General features: G+C 36.9%; 1 protein-coding gene across 2 annotated transcripts in view; it reads left to right on the top strand.

Moving 5' to 3' along the window:
• c6h1orf159 (chromosome 6 C1orf159 homolog) overlaps positions 1-16,901 on the top strand; it is a 37,146-nt gene extending 20,245 nt beyond the window's left edge. Inside the window, exons 2-8 of one of the 2 annotated variants that reach the window (XM_039755583.1) lie at positions 1,561-1,645; positions 6,690-6,782; positions 7,046-7,111; positions 7,597-7,731; positions 10,506-10,531; positions 11,627-11,657; positions 13,356-16,901. In XM_039755583.1, coding sequence (XP_039611517.1) covers positions 1,561-1,645; positions 6,690-6,782; positions 7,046-7,111; positions 7,597-7,731; positions 10,506-10,531; positions 11,627-11,657; positions 13,356-13,453 — 534 coding nt within the window. In that variant the 3' untranslated portion in view covers positions 13,454-16,901. The remainder of the gene's footprint in view (positions 1-1,560; positions 1,646-6,689; positions 6,783-7,045; positions 7,112-7,596; positions 7,732-10,505; positions 10,532-11,626; positions 11,658-13,355) is intronic. The other variant, XM_039755584.1, reaches the window with a different exon arrangement.
• The last annotated feature ends 1,020 nt before the right edge of the window (positions 16,902-17,921 follow it).

The following is a 17,921-nucleotide window of genomic DNA, read 5'->3' as shown; positions in this document are numbered from 1 at the left end:
TGGGGGGCTGTCAAGAGGCAGGGCCTGTTAAAGCCCATTGCGGCACTTCTTGTGTGATTTTGGGCTATCCAAAAATAAATTGTATTGTACTCCTACATTCTGATTTTCTGTCTCTCTTACTTTGCGCGCTTTGCAGAATTTCTTCTAGAGCAGTTATGTTTGTGGCTCATGAAGGCCCAGACTGGGCTGGAAGGACACATGGATAGATAGATATGCTTTGTTTGTCCCAAAGGGGAAACTAAAAGTTTACAAAATCTCTTTCTGTCTGTCTGTATATATTAAAAATGTGCTGTGGCCAAGTGCAGGAATGACATCCCCTACTACTAAATTTAGGGCACCATCCGGGTCATCCTGTTTATTGCCTGAAGACCAAACAAAACAAAAACAGATGAAAACTCTCTTTGGTGTATTTCCCTTTGTATCAGTTACACAAGGCAAAAAAGCAAGGTTGTAGAGCTAGAGAGCAAGGCTAGCAGAGCTCCATCCAGTGGGTGAACTGTGCCAGTAATGAGGACTTTTTTTGGGACTTCCTGGAAAGGGTGGATTCAGTTGCCCTCACTGGGTGGCTTCTCAGCACTGTGGTGAAACAAGAAGATAACAATATTAGCTATAATGCCCCCTCTTTTGTCCCAGCAGGTTATTAGACACCTCAATTGAGCCTGAGAGGAAGTCCTCTGATGTTTATGCATGACAGAGTGTGTGTGTGTGTATATGTATATATATATATGTATATATGTGTATATATGTATATATAATATATATATGTATGCATATCTATCGCTTGCTCGCACCGACTATCCTTTCACTGCTTCCTGCCTTCTTCTCCTGCCACCTTAACCTCCGTCAACTTTTCTTTCTTTCTTTCTTTTTCCTCATCTTCCCCTGCTAGCCGATTCACACTTCTATTTATCACAGGGACGTGGATCAGCTGTAGCAATCAGCAGCTCCCGGGAACAATTACGAATGCAGACAACTCCTCATCTGTGCACTTAAGTGAGAACTGCCCGCATCACGAATTCCCCGTGAACAGCTTGGCCACACATACCACGCCACCTTGCTAAGTCGCAAGTACGGCGATTTATTTATGTCAAAAAGTGGCCTTCTTGACATGAGCTGTGGACCCGCTACACCACACATTGACATTCGAAAAGAGCAAGTCCAGCTTGTTATGGCTACAAATCCAAGTTTATTTGGATGTAGTGATGCTTTTTTTATTGTCAGTAGGGGTTTTCTTGTTTTTCTCACTCTTTAGTACTTTTACAGTATATCCTTCCACTGCTTCATGTCCTCCTGATGGCAACCTGCTAACATTAACTTTTCATATACTGAACATATAATTTAATCCCATGATAAAGTATTTACTATGTTTGTTTTGTATACTTTCATTTTATTAAAATCGATTTTATATAGGATTTTTTTCAAAAGTAAATAACCATTTAATTTGAATGGATTACTCTTAATAGAATTTGTGGTGTTCTGTAGTGTGTATATACTTAAACTAGCGTATTGCAGTACACCGCTCTCTCCATGCCAAGTAATATTTTTTTTCCTTTATTTTAGGGTGCTCCTCTTCTTCATTTGAATTGCTGTGTAGATGAACTGGATATAAATGGAAGTTGTCCATTTAATGCAACTTGCAGGCCAGGTACAGTATTACTGATTTAATTGCATGGGCCATTAATGCATCAACACACTACACTTATGTATAGTGCCAAGAAAATCCTACCACCTTCCTTTTCTCCTCTGTTATTGCAGATTTTGTTAATACTGAATGTTTTTAGAGCATCAGCCAAAATGTAGTATTAGATAAAGAACAAATAACCCGTAGGTGGTTTTTTTTTTTTACTTATTTTATTTGTCTAGTAAAAAAATATTTAACACCAACTTTACTGTGTGAAAAAGTAAACACTGTAAACCTTACTTATTTTAGCGCATACAATTTGAGTCTACATGCTAACAAAGATTCAAGCATGTAATGTCCAAAGGAAAGGACATTCCTGAAAAGATCTGGAAAAAAATAAAGTTGTTTATCTATCAGTCTGCAAAGAGGTATAAAGCTAATGGCACTCCACTGGACCACAGAGTTCTAATCTCCAAATGGAAAAACAGTGTTGAATCTTCCCATAAGCGACTCTCCTGCCAAAATGACTCCAAAGGTGTTGAGAAAATCACCTGGCAGACCACAAAGGATCTGTAAAGGATCACTCAGTTCCAGTTTACCTAATCGCTAATTTTGGTTGGAAAAATGTAATAATATAGGAAGTAAAGAAAATACATTTTTTTTAATTTTATTGTTTTATGTTAGAACAATTTTAAAAAGAAATGTGAACTGAATACTCCTGCTTTCTGCATAGGTATTACGTCCACACACTTATTTTGCAGAGACACCTGTTGCAGCAGCTTTAAGTCTTTTGTGATAATGATCGAATAGAATGAGAAGTCAAGCAAAATGACACCTTTTATTGGCTAACTTGATTACAATATGCAGGCTTTCAAGGCAGCCCAGGGCCCTTCTTCAGGCAAGATATAAAAGCCCAGCTTTGCACCTTGTTCTGGAGTGATTATGGCATCTCCTTTCAAGCAGGTTGCTGTGGGTGTTACATGTTGGTTGGGTGAAGCTTGTACACTGTCATTTTTTAATTTTTTTTTTTTAAATTCTCAATTGGATTGAAAACTGAGGTTTGACTGGGCCATTGTAAGATATTCACTTTTATGTTTTTGAGCCACTCCGAGGTTATTTTGACCTTGTGTTTGGGATCATTGTCCTGCTGAAAGATTAATTTTTGCCCATGCTTCTGATTCATTCTGTTAAAACCTGATTATCTTGCAGTATTTTCTTGTATTTTTTACCTTCCATTCTTTCTTCTATTTTTAATAATTTTAACCAGGTACTCAGTCCCTGCTAATGTAAAGCAACCCCAAAGCATAATTCTACCCGAACCATACTTCCCTGTAGATTTAGTCTCAGCATCTGGACATTTTAGCTTCTTCAAAGTGAAAACTTTCCTCCCTGTGGCTTCTCTCACAAGAATCATTACTTGTATACAGAATTTTGAGGGACAGCCTTTTCAAAGTAGTAAGTGGTTTGGTGTGACTTCTAATTCCTCATATTTGAACCAACAGTGCCCACAGGGATGTCCAGACACTTGGATCTTGTTGGGTACCATTTTGCTAATTTATGAATTTGTATTTTATCTTCAATTTCATTAGAGTTCTCTTTGGTTTTCATTTTCACAGCTTTCCTTAAAATGCGCACAACCTGAATGATCTGTTAAGTGTGGGGCTTTTTGTCCCAATGTGGCATTTATTTTAATGATTCACTGGTGGAAGCCAATCGTAAGGCCTTTTAAGGCTATTAGTTTTTAAGCTTTATAAAAGTAAAGACTCCACAATGGAGGGATCAAATTATTATACAAATTTAATAACAAATTGAAAAAAAGTATTCAAATTTTTCATTTTAATTATGTTTGGAGTTTGTTTTGTGTAGTTACACAATTGAACATTTCTTAATTTGCATGGTCTTTAGGAATGTGTAAGGGAATACTGCAGTACCCAGAGGGAGAACCACTTGGACACAGAAAGAATGTGAAACGCCACATTAACAACAAACACAGAATGCAATTTTTGCATAAACTGCATATACATTGTATTCAGACAGATATGGATCATGCAGTATTTTAAAAGCACAAATATTTGTAGCGGTCCAGTGCTGCTAGGATTCACATCGTTGATGAGACGGTGATTTATTTATTTTTTTTGGTAAAGATTCCAGGGACGCATCGTGCCTTGGCCTGACCTGCACGCACTCCCTCACAGAGACAAAAAAGCAGCCGGTAATAAAAACAATTAAAGAATGTATTAAACAATAATAAATGAAATACATAGGCAAAGTACAATGATCCCTCCCCAATTCCCCTTACGGTGATGTACAATAAACACAAATTCAACAATAACAAACCACTAACAAAAAACACACACAGTCCATGAAAATGGCAACTGATGAGATGAAATGATGGTATGAAGATGACAATCCTGAGAACAGCTTCTGTAGAAAATGAATAAATGTGTACTTGAACTACCGTCCTGAGCAGAGAGGGGTGAGATTTGCATGAGCGCTCATTTTGAAGACGCACGCGGATGAATCCACCACTGTATACACGACAGGCAGACACGAGAGAGTCCATTCATCCTAATGGGAAACGATCCAGGGCACAATTATCTTTTCAGATGACACGTTGGATAGAATACACAAAAACACCGATCTCCTGTTGCTCCATCTGGCTCCCCTTTTCAACTTTCCCGCTGGCCTCTTTCTTCCCCAGCAGCCCCTACTTTCATTTCTGTCATCCTATGAGGGTAATCCCCTTGGGCTGCTAGAAAATGGAGTTCTAGTTGTAGCACTGCTACAAGTTAATGACAAAGACAGAGTTAAGATGCTGGGTAAGGTTACTCATCCACTGATGTATGTTGTTGTCATCCATACAGGAAATTCTGCATAATGAGTCATATTATATAACGAATATTTGCAAATTGGTGATTTCTTTATTTTAATATTTTTCCATCTGCTCGCTATGCAAGTATTTATATGTGCAAGCCAAGCATACTTAATCTGTGTCTTTCACCTGCTGGAAAGCTTCAGGCCCCATGACCCAATATTGAATTAACACTGATGTTGCCTTCTGCCAGTATGCTGCCTACCATTCTACAATTTGCATTGTTCAATTTTATCTTGGAAATCTTATAATAAAAATTATAAAGACCAACTGCAGTACTGAGTCCTTATATAGTCAGTTGTGCTTCACCTGTGACCCCTTCATTACACTGACGTGGGTGTAAAGGAGAGGCAAGTGTGTCATTTGAAACAAACTAAAGTGTGTTTTGGTTTAGTCACAATGATTACATAGTTAGCCAATCACTGTGGTTGTGAAAATTGAAATGAAAGTCATTTGTCTTGACTTTATTGGCAGCATAATCTCATAGCTCAATATGGTCTCCGTCTGCATCGTCACTTGCAGGCTCTTTATACTAAACATTTGTAGAATGCTAGTTTTAGCTATCAGCTCATTCATTGATTGTATTGTGCAATGTAGTCCCTGTCTTTCATGAATTATAGTTTAAGGGTCTCACGTTTACTCAATTATGATGATAAGTGCGACATTTTACTTGGTTATATGTGAAAGCATCTTCTGCACTGTGAACTAGTTTATTCCCACTTCAGCACATTATTTATTTTTTTTTTAAAGTTTGCACAGCAGTATTTGTGGGAGAGTCTTCTGATTTAATAGTCCAGGAGGGAGTGTTCCCCGAGTTAGTGGTTAACTGAAGTTCTATAAAGGCTACAAAGATTAAAACTTGGCTGGTGTATTCTGTTATTGATTATTTTTTGGCAAATATTTATTATTTAGTCATTTATGTAATGTTGATTTTTAGATTATTCTTGAATAACTTTAAAAAACAAATCCCCATGGAGCACAGTTATTGTATGGTTAAGTGGATTAGTTAGAAATGTTCTTGAATCAATAGAATACTCTGTGATCTGCACGCTCGAGCATTTAAGCTAGAGAGGCTGACAAACTCATAGGTTTTAAAAATGTAAAGAGCAATTTGGAAGACAGAGTTTGTGCCATATCCATGCCTATCTGTACTTGAAATAGGGCAGAATGGTGGTGCACTGCTGCCTTACAGCCTCAGGGACTTCGGTCTAGTTTTGGCCCTGTCATTGTATGCATAGTAGTTTTATCTCCAAGTGTTTATGGGTTTTCTCCATCTATTCTGCTTTCCCTTCATATCCCTAAAGACACGCATCAATGATTCTGAACTGGCCAGGTATGATAAGGTTGCTCTGCAGTGAACTGAAATCCCAGGGTTGGCTTCTGTCTTGAGTGTCAAAATAAGCTTTGACTAACCATAACTATAATATTAGTAAATGGTTGGCGGGGGGATTGGTGTGCAATTCATGCTCAGATTTCTGGAAATATTAGAAGACTGTAACTGTTACCTTTTGAACTTTAAAATTTAATATTGTCAAGGTATATTGATCATTTAGAGTCATTGTTTGGATATTGAAATTTTAGATTCATTTCACTTTTCTGGAAGTGGTCGTTATTTTATTAGAATCAAAAAACAAACATTAATTTGAATTATTTTTGCAGTTTGTTTTAATAAAGTATTTAACTAATCTTAAATTAACAATTACTATGCTGCAGTTTCACCATATTCACACCTTGATTAAGTTTTTTTCTGTGTACTGTAGACATTTTAATGTGCAGCACAGTTCTCCATAAAGTGTGGCTCAAATACCTATTACTTTATCTGAATAAAGACTGGTGGTAGCACAGTGGTTAGCATTCCTGACTAGAGTATTCATCATCCTGGTTTCCACTTCAGAATTCACTCACTTTGGTTTCTTTCCACTTCCTGAGTAGTTTAATTTAATTGACCACTATAATTTGACCTGTTGTATTTGTGAATGATAGTCTGCTGCCCCATCCAAGGCTGGTTCCTACATTGTGCCCTTGAATTTTATTAGACAGGTTTCAGAATGTTATTTATCTTTATGTTCTGAATAAATAATTCTTGAACAATTCAGTAATTTTTTGCCCAGAATATCATTTATTCCTTAAGCATAATTTTTATGTATAACCGTTTCATAGAGCATCTTTTAAGTTGCATTTGTTTCTTTTTGTCAGATTGTTATCAGCTGCGCTTTGAGAATGGCACAACTACATGTGTGCGGTGCAAACCTGAGTCGCCATCCAATTTACTGTACAACATAAGCTGTGGTAAGCTTCTCCAAAATGAATGTTTGTGGCTGTTTTTATCTTCTTAAAATTAGCTATGTTTTGCTTTTTCCACTCTTGCTGAAATACACTCCAGTACAAGAGAGCTTTTCTCTCTCTGAGTAATTTCATAACCTGGCTGCCACAATTACACAGAGTCCTTTATATTTTTGTTCTGGATTTACTTGTGAAGTATATATTTTTTGTAGTAGCAAAGGGTTAAACCAGTTAATAACATATGTTTAAATTAAGTTTTTCTTCTACAGTTTATTCAAATGAAACTTATTTTCCATCAAATGCAAGTACTACAGCGCCACCACAACCAAAAATTGGTAAGAAGAATTTTTTTTCCTGTGAAGTGTTCCTTTGCAATTTGTAGGTCATCTTTGTTTCTGTATTTGTTTAGCAGTACTCACTCCAATTACAAGGGCTTTATTGTTCTGTGTTGGCAAATGAAGTCAATCAGCAGCCTGTTGAGTTATAAAAACGATAGTTGCTGAATGATGCTCTTTCAATGCATCTCTCAAGGCTTAGTCTTGTTTTGCCTGGGAAGCTGTCCTTAGCTAGAGAAAATGCCCTCTGCAGCAGATTTGTCATCTTTTGTTACAATTAAGCTGTATTTTTTGTGGTAATATGACCAAGTTCTGCTTTTATTTATAACAAGAACATTTTCTGGAAGAACTTAAGTTACTTTAGAAGCAAATATAGAAGATTTGAAGGCTTCACATTATGAATACTTGGTTGTGAACTATTTTGGTTAAGTTTGGTCAGTGGGATTCTTATTAGATTGTATCCCAAATGATTATTTCTTTTCTAGGCGGTCCAGGAGTGGTAGCTTCATTGCTGTTTGGAACCTTATTCATTAGCTTATTTCTTATTCTCTCTGTGGCATCTTTTTTCTACCTCAAACGGTCCAACAAACTTCCCAGCATCTTCTACAGAAGAAACAAAGGTGTGCCTTTCATTTTTTAACTTGTGATTGCTCTGTTCATAGCGTGGGGTGAAGCAGCGGTTATGAAACTGATGTTTTATCAGTCCATTAATATCTTAATTGGAAGCTAACTTCTGGATTTGGTATTTTATTTTTGGCTTTGGTCACTTGCCAGAAACGTTCTCTGGTTATACACTATGGAAAATACCTTTTCATAGAGTTTTATAGGAACATTTTTAGTAGTCGTTGGCAACATTGTATATTTGTTGTAAAGGACTGCTTCTGCATGTGCAGTATTGTGCTCAAACCTTTCTTTCAAATCCATATTTCCAAGTATATAGTACATCAGTGTTCAACAATTGACTGGTTGTTTTTATAAGGTCATTGTTTGGTGAGCAGACACTTATCCGTTGTTCAGTTTATACTTTTTATTTAATCTTTTTGCCATTTTCCCAAATTGTGGTTTTGTTCTTACTTTATTATGTCTGTAATTATTGGCTCAAACCAGTCAAGTTAATCATTAAATAACATTCAGAAATTGAAGGATAAATATCATAAGGCATATTGTCTGCTATATCACAGTGTTTTGATGTTTTTATAATTAATGGAAGATTCACTATATATTACTTTAGGTTCATGAACATTTAGTATAATAGGGTTTTTTAGCTTTTTGTGCGCCCCACACCAGCTATCAGCAGTGACCATTCTTCTTACTAAAGAGAGCTGCATCAAATGAGATGTTTGTAGTTTAAAAACAACCAATTCTGTTTGACCAGCTCCATTCAGATGTAAAGCAGGAATGAGTATGCAATGTAAAGGTGACATCAGTTGGTTACATTAGGCATTTTTTGCCACAAGAAACACTCTACAGTCCAATGTATTCAAATGCATTAAACACTGTGTAAGTTTACACAAGTGGTAATTAGTTATACTTAGCTTTATTGTAAAATTTGACTGTTATTTATTTATTTTGTAGGCACTAATCTTTACATTTAGCAAAAACAAAATTTTGTTCATTTTTCTTGCCCACTGTTTCCATTTCAGTGTCACAGAGATCCTGAGCCCATTTTAGCGTAAGGCACAATTCCAACCCTGGATGTGTGACATGCCATCACACAACACATTTATTTGTGCAATACTTGTATACCAGGCCAGTTTAGACTTCAGTTAACTAAAAAAGGACATCTTTGGGAAGAGAGTGCCTAGTAAAAACCACATTGACACAAGGCAACCATGCAAATTCCACACAGATAGTGACCAGCCACTGAATTGAACTGTGGCATCCAAAGCTTAGAGGTCTCACTGCTAACTGTTGTCCCACTGTGCTGCCTCAAGACACATAAACTGACATAAACTGAGCTTATGTCTTATTTAAACTGGCACCGGACTGATAATAGAATTTAAAGTGAACGTGTTACCTAAATGAGTAAACTTGAATGTTTCTGTAACAAAACAGCCTTCACTAAATTGCTTAGAGTAGGATTTACTTCTGTCTTTCAAAAGTGTAGTACTCAGTTTGTAGTGTGTTATACTGCTTTTTTCTTTCATTCACTGTATAGTAGAAGGATACACGTTGTTAACCTACATGAATCATTTGAAACGATCTTCTAAATCAAGTATTTGTTTATTTAATCATATGTAATAATATAGCACTGAATAGAGTAGATAAGGTACATACTACTCTTGTTGTTTAAGTTATTTAGATTACTAGCTACTTTGGAACGTTTTATTCCCAAGAGGTAATCATAATGACTTTTTAAATTGTTTTTATTCCAAACGGGTTCTTATCTTGAATAATGACAGAATGTTGGTATGTGTATTTTTAACATTTTGGACAGTGTCAAATTCAGGAAAATGAATATATATGTCCTGCTTGAAAATCCAGCAGAAACACTCCCTTTCTCAGAAGGTGGGTCCTGTGCAGAATGAGGCATCTTGATCTCTCCCCACTCTGTAGTGCTGCTGAGGTGGTGATGGGCTGGGAGTGTGTTAGGATGGCAGTTGGGATGCCCACTGATGACCCTAATTCAGATCTAATTAGTAAACTACAGGTGCTCCTTCCTCTTAAAGTTGCCTGAAGGTCCAGTAAATACAGTAAAAGAGGTAATCTGCTGGCTGATGTAAGAAATCCAAACAAGAATTTCAATTCAGTATACACTTTAATTAAAAATGAGTTGAATCAGGAGCCGGGGCCACAATAGTTGTGCAAGTCGTAGTGGCAATAGTTGTGATGGTTGTAGTATAGTTGCATTGTCAGATATACAGAGTACAGTGAAGTTTTTATTTTCATATCTGATTAAAATGAAACACGTCGCTACTCTCAGCACCTTGATAAACAAGAATATTTAAAATAGAGAGTTTCATTTTATTTAATAGAAAATACAAATGTAGACTCTGGGTTTAAAGAAAACTGACTACTTGAATAATATGTTAATTGTGATACCAAAATATAATTAACTGTGATGTTGAGAGAGTGCTAATTAAATGTTAGCAAAGTTTAGCTCACTGTTCTTGAAGATCCCTTGTCTCTTTCACAATTTAAATTCAATAAAATTATTTGAAGAGTATATGCAGTTGTATTTTAATTGCATGTCAAACTAAATTCATTTCTTCTTGCAATGAACAACATGCTGCAATGGCTTGCTTCATTTTACTCTGTTAATTAGTGATCATTAAGAATGTAAAAAATGAACTCTTTGCCCTTGACCAAAGTTGGCACTTTTTAAAGAAATAATGCTAAATGACGCTTTGCTATACTGAACACTGTGAATTTATGGCTTTACATTTCTTTGCAGCCTCCATATTGCAACCCAGTGAAATGGTATGTTGACTCTAAAATATGATTATATTAATCCTTATGTTCTGACTGATTTTTATAGTAAATGTTTTGCCTAAATGTGGATCATATTTCAATAATGTATTAAATAAATCACTACTATTAGCTACCAGTGTTATTAGGAATGATATACAAGGCATTTTCCTTTTTCAATGAATGACACAAGTGTAGCCTTAATATGAGTTTTGTTCAATATTTATTTTTTAGATGGCTGACATTATGTCAGCAGCCTGTTTTAACAGTTGAATTTTTGTTGGATATCCCATAAATAGAATAGAAGTACTTTTAAACTATTCCAAATGTTGTTTACTCCTTAATGTGTGTATCCATAACCATTTTGATTGGAAGCAGTATTAGGTCTTAGGTAATTCTGCTGTGAAAAGCAAAGGCTAGAAATGAGTACTGGCAATTAGCACCCTCTTTCAGGGTTCAACTAGCCTTTGACCTGTCCTGAAAGAAGTGGGTTAAGCAAATGAATGAATAATTGATTGAATGGAAACATTTATTGTCAGTTGTGCAACATATTTTTCCCCAAGGTTGATGTTGACCGGTAGAGTGGTGGCTCTGAGGCTAAGGATCTGCACTGGTATCCAGAAGGTTGCCGGTTCGAATCCCCATCACTGCCACAAGAGATCCTACTCTGCTGGGCCCTTGAGCAAGACCTTTAACCTGTAATTGCTCCAGGGGCGCTGTACATTGTCTGATCCTGCGCTCTGACCCCAAGGGGTATGCAAAAACTAACAAATTCCTAATACAAGAAATTGTATGAGGCGAAATAAAGATGTTGTGCTCTCCATTTTTTAATCCAGATGTACTTCATTGATATTCTTCCAGTATTTTGTGTTTTAGGTTTAAATTGTAATGTTTGTTTTATACTGGCATCTGTGTTTTGATTATGTTTGTCTCACGGTACTAAATAATAAACATGGCATGTCAGCAAAAAGAATGAAGTTTACATGCCTAAACACACACTATGGAAGAGATATTCTTAAGCCTGTTGTCAGAGTTTTTTGTAATAGGTACAAGTATGGAGTAAACGGTATATGTGAGCAATTTAACACTCATTTGTTTTCTGTGCAGGCAGCAATGATTCCTACCCCAACCTCATCAGGTAAGTTATCTTAATGCGTTTATTTGATTATAAAGCTACTTGCTTAGAAATATTTCTTTGTTTAGTAATAGTCACTAGTAGAGAGGTTTGAGCTGAGAATTAAATGAAACAGACTCCGTACTATTTTTCCATCTGCAGCCAAATCGCATGACAAGGAGTATATGATAAATCTTGTATTTCAGTGCTATATACTAGGCCTGTGTGATGTCTCAAAGGGTCACATTATCATTTGAAAACGATGATGTACAGTACAATCGCCTCTGGTAGCATGGTCCAGGGAGGAGGAGAGATTTGTGGATTGACAATAATTAACTTCTCTTACCCTTGTGCCACTGAAAGTGTTTACGTACATACCCGGGGCCATTTATCTCGGGACACAGAAGTTACTTTTGTTTTCTCACTTATTGCTGCATTTCAGCATACAACATGGTATTTGGTGATATTACTACAATAACTTGAAGGTTATTCATTCCAATTTAATTTAAAATTACTACAAATCAATATGCCACATTGGCACAAAATTCTAAAATTAGATCTGCCTCATCATAAAATGGATTGGAACAAATGTCTACCAATGAGAAACAGTAGAATTACTAATTACTTCTACTTAATCAAACACGGTGTTCTATTTCTACCATCTTCTGAACAAAAAAAGAGACTCTGCATGATTTATTCAAAACAATTGTATTTTTTTTTATAAAGCATTTGGCTTGGTTGTAAAGCCCATTTTGCCTTTTCTTGCCCCAAAAAACAGAATATTGATTGATGTTGTGAACTTGCAATGTACATTGAGCATGCAGGAGGACAATGACACTGGCTTTAAAAAAAAAAAAAAAATACTACATTGCTTTGATGTATAGTGTAATAGTTTATTTCAGATTTATTGTCTTGTGTACATAATACAATGAATTCCTATTTGCCGTTAAGTATTGTACAGTACTGTAGAATCCTAGATGCCTCACACTTTATTGTATAGTTTAGCGGATGTGATATTATGAGGCCTTAAATTTAGGCATTTTATGCAAGTAGCAGGGCCAATTCTAAAATGAAGAGGCGATCAGCCATATGTATAGTGCACCAGTAGCAGTGACATTGGAAACTTGCTATAGTTTAAATCATCAAAGAGAATTGGAGTAATTCAGTGAAGTAAAGAACTTCTGCACATCTAAAATGGAGCAAACTGGAAATGTACAGCTGTGTTGCTGTAATGGAATCGAGTTTTCACAATGGCTGAATAGTTTCTTTAGTTGTGCTTAAATACAATTATTATTTAAAAAGTTTAGTGTTTTAAATTGCCCCATTGCTGCAGGTAACTCTTTATGAGGTGTACTAGCCATACTAACCAGCAATAGGGCAGGGGACGTAAGAGTTTTGGATCCCACCACCTTTGTGAGCCCCATTGACAATAACTAAGGTAAACGCTGACAGAATTATCTAAGGAAAGAGAAATCAAATGTCTTCTGTTTAATGATTTGTCCATCTTTTTAATGGCTAACTGCAATTGTTGCACTATGGAACACTTCAGTAACTACACATTACGCTGTAACTGACTCATTTGTCTGAGTACGTGCAATAGATTTTTAAAGCCTTATAACTTAAGAACCTGTTGAGCATGTACTTAGGATTTTTATTATGTGTTTATAAACCACTCTGGTCTATCTGCCAGTTCTTCTGATTTGTCATTTTTTGTTATCTTAGTACGGAAGCCAAGATATGTAAGAAGAGAACGTCCTTCAGTTATGTCAACAGCAGCTACCATAACCTCAGATGCAACTACAAGAGTGAGCAATGTATAATTCTGTCAGTTCAGCCTCTCCAGGAAAAAAGAAGAAAACTTGTCCCACCTGAAGGCAAAGTGACTTCTAGAAACCTTGGGAAGGGTTTTATTTGAAGGTTTCCTTTTGACATTGTCGTCATGTGTTTTATAAAGGGAAAGGAGTGGTAAGGAATAAACTGAGAAAGAGCAGAGTCTATGCCATGCTGCTGCTTCATGTCTTGGCATGAGCAGCTGAGTAACCACATCCAGATGATCATTTTTAGAATGACATGTAAAAAGTCTCCTACTTTTTTTTACTTTTTAACCCAGCAAATATTCAGACTATTGTAAGCTTTAGTTTACAGCAAACCTCTGTAAACAGTATGAACTGTGACAATGGTGTTACTCCATATTTTGACATTCCATTTAATAAGGGCTTTTCAATAGGATCCAATTCAATTATAGTTTACTTATACATGAAAGCATAATTTTGTTCATGCATTGGGCATACCTGTAGTGACCCAGACTACTGCAGACTGTTTTCACAATTATGATTATCACTTCTGACATTCTTGCAAACAGAAGCTTTGTTGCTGTTTGACTGATCAAAGAACATTGAATTGAATAATGTGTAACTTTACATCCGATACCTGCAAGTCCAGTTTGGCATTTCAGTTCTACCTGAAGTAGTTTGCCCTTTAAAATTAGACAAAATTAGCATCCAAAGGTACACTGTTCCCAGTAACTGCCCCCCAGTTCCTTTACAAACCGCTTTCTAAATTTGCATTTAGCGTATGGTTCTCCATACTGCACACCTTTTAACACACACTTTTTTTTTTTTTTAATGACATTAAATTGCATTGTTGTTTTAGAGAGTCAGACAGTGCTGCATGTTGTCAGGCCTGCTTCTCAACAAAGGCCTGCAAATGGTTAGATTTAGGTGATATTTGGTTGCTTTAGCTAAGAGTGAGCAGGTGAAGTGTCTCCCATTACTCTCACCTGCCCTCCTTCTTCACTCTTTGAGTCAGCAATAGTCAGTAACTACATAACCTACAAAGGTAAAATTAGCAATGTGAGCTGACAGTTGAAATGCAAGATGAGCCCCAAAGCTTAATCAGTATTGTAGTCTTTTCTTTTCCTCTGATGTTGTTTTCCTTATTCTTCTTGATTTAAATGACAAATTCCTTAGAAAACCAGCCTGTGTGTACGTGCCAAATGTTTTAGATAATAATATAGACAATATTTTATGGCAATAGTAATGATCTAAATTACATTGGACTGTTATTTCTATATAGCATTGTGATTTCTCCTGCCGTTTTTTAAATTTTGTTGAAAGTGGTGGAAGAGTGAAGAATTGCAATGGTTTAGGGGTGATGGTGGGGGGCAGGTGTGGGCAGTGACAGGTCTTTCTTAAAGGATTTTATTTTGTCACTTGGTGTTTTTTCAGTTAATGTTCTCTAAGCTTATAAGCCAAAAATGTTTTAAAGCATCCTTTATTTGGCCAGGCCTGTGGCAAATTAAATGTATCCTTCTTCAATAAGACCACTAATTCAATTTCAGCACATTTTTCTTTCAGCTGTGCATTTAGATAATTACTGCCAATTGACTCCCCTGCCACTGCCATTCTGTTGATGGTGGCTAATAACAATACGTGTCTCCTGCAGCCTTTGGTCAGCACATGGGGCTTTGCTGTGACCGCCCACCCGAGCCATGTCAGTACTGCTTATTTTGTTATGCTCATTCCATACACAACAGGACATGATTTCTAAGTATGCCTTAGACAAGGTGAGATAGAGGGAAACAAAATGATACTCAGTCAAATACAACTGCACGTTTTGGAACACATTGGCTTGAATTTCAAGCTAGCAAGTTATCAAAGCTGAATTTGATGAATTTTAAGGAAAAAACAGGTCACTTTATTTAAGAAGAAAAATTAAGGACCGGTATTTCACCTTTATAACTGGCAGTGGAAAATAATATGGAGGTGGTGTGTAAGGCAGGGTGATCTTTACTTAGACTGCCTCCTAAAAGCATGGCGTAGTGCACAAATGTCCGCCTCATCGGCACCACTCTCCACGTTGGAGCCTATTTAGGTTGAGGCACGGCTCTTTCTAATGCAGTGGTGTTAACTTTCCAGTGTATAATATAATAGCATTTTGCAAGCATTACACCTTGTTCTCCCAGTTAATGCCACGATTTGTGAAAACTGGATGGCAGAATAAAATGGGGCTGCTCAGAGATGAGCAGAGTTTCAAATTATTTAAATAATTGCAACTTTCAATAGTAGTACTACGTGGAGAACTTGGTATGTTTTAATTGGCGATGGGTCGTAGTTGCTGGTATGCCCCCATGACTGAATTGATATGAAGTTCAACAACAAACAAGCCTTTGTTTCCATGAAACAGACCAACTGTTCACTGATTGGCTGCTAAACAAATATCTGATGAGCCAGTTTTATTAGCGTTTCAAACCACTGCCTGCCTGACCCACTGATCTGAGTGATCTTGGAAAACGTGTTTGTGCTGTCAGTTGATTGCACTCCTTGCTAACACACACACACACACACACACACACGTGTACCCAAACTGAATCAGCATGTTGTACTGGTTTTAGCCCCGTATTCAAAATGATATTGAAATGTCAGGGTGCGCCATCTGTTCATATTGTATTGCTCCATTGTCTTTGGGCTGTCATTCCACTAAGACTGTTTGTCTTTTCCTTGCACTTAGAGAGGAGCCAATCCCATATTGCAAGTGCAGTAAAAACAGTGTTTTGAATTTTCTTTTTGGAAAGCACCCATATGACATTTGGCTTGACATTACTGGGTGTCTCAGACCGGCTCTGCAGGTTTCCTTTGATAAGCTTCATCATTTCATCTTTACTTAGTAGTCTTATCTCTATTTAAATGTGAATGTACTGATATCGAATATACTGGATTTTTTTTTTAAGCAAACCTGTTTTTTATGTTTAATCTACAAGACCAGATATATTCAGGTGGTAATTTAACTTGGACTGAGTTTCAAGCAAAGTATGTCCTATGGATGTGGACTGGTTCTTCGCTAACGGTGTGTTCATGTGCTGGCGGTGCTGGTGAGCAGAATATCATACAACTGTGTTTGAACTGTGAATTGCCGTTCTCGTTTCTCCCAATATTTTCAGCATTGTTTGTGGTTCTGAAGTGAAATTTGAAAATCGGCAGTGTTGTCTTTAATCAAACGAGATTCTCAATACTGTCTTTGAATGGATTTCCAATCGTCATATGGCACTACACAGTATTTCTACACTAGCTGTCATACAGCAACTAGTAATCTGTTTTGTTTTGTATATAATGCTTTTTTTATACCAAATGTGCTTTATTTAATGTTGTCTTTTTGTACGCATTTGTATTACTTTTTTTCCCAAAAGTAGTTTTTGTAAACATTTGTGTCTGTTAATGAATTGTTCACAATGCATATTTATGCTTTTGGCTAATAAAACCTTTTTCTACAGATGCTGTTGCTAGTTGTATACTTGGCAGCTTGACAGCTACAGCTAAGCAAATGTGAAAAGAGCATATCATGAGAAGTGCAAAGTGTAAAAACCAAGTGCTTTGAATGGGTGCAAAAAGAAAATCGGAAGCATAGCAGCCACTAGGAGTGGGCGGTATGGCGCTTCAGTAGATACCAGTAGGTTTGCAGGTTGTAGCGCACATCTTGAACCGTTAAAACACGCCTGTTAACACCATGCTACTCAAATGGATTCAATAGCAAATCGGGTCGTCTCCAAGCAAACACACGAAAAGACACAGTTACTTCTTATCGAGAGTTCCTCATACAAATCGCAAGTCTTAATTATGTGGACGTTGTCCGACACTCGCAGGGGCTGAAGCTGTCATTTAACTCCCAATCGCTCTTGGAGGGGTCACTTGTGCAGTCCACCAAGTACACTGACTCCTCAGACTTTTACCTCAAATACTGTCGTCCATTAGAACAAGACCCCTCGCATACTGGTTAGCTTCACCTGCTTTATTAATTTGAATATATTTGTTAAGTTGTATAGCAAGTGGAAGCGCACTTAATAATTTGAAAATTAGTATAATGTCACCTCTGTCCTGAGACCAAACTGTCACTGTTCCCTGCCTCCTCGTACTCGGGTTTGAAGAATGACCTTGGTGTCAGTGACCGGCCTTCATGCTGCTGTGCCCCTGTGCCTTTTCCTGCTCCGTCTGACGCTTGTGTTCGGAGAGCTCTCTGATCCATCGCTCCATGGACATTACACAGTTAATGAATCCACCAGAAAGCCAAGTGTCTTTAAAAGCAGGCAATTGTGTTACAACATGGGCCTTCATTTTGGAAAGCTTTAGAAAGTTACACTTGCCAGTCCGTTCACCCAGCACTGCCTAACTTTGTCATTACGGGTATTCCTCAAGTACTGCTAGGGGTGCACGATGAGTGAAATAAGTTTGTGGTGTAGCGCTAACATTCACAGGTCTAATTGAAGTGTCGTGAAAATGCGTGAAACTGTGGCAT

This window comes from Polypterus senegalus, chromosome 6 (assembly GCF_016835505.1).
Source record: "Polypterus senegalus isolate Bchr_013 chromosome 6, ASM1683550v1, whole genome shotgun sequence".
Classification (NCBI taxonomy): domain Eukaryota; kingdom Metazoa; phylum Chordata; class Cladistia; order Polypteriformes; family Polypteridae; genus Polypterus; species Polypterus senegalus.
The sequence above is the reverse complement of the archived record's forward strand: the minus strand, read 5'-3'. Positions and strand labels throughout refer to the sequence as shown.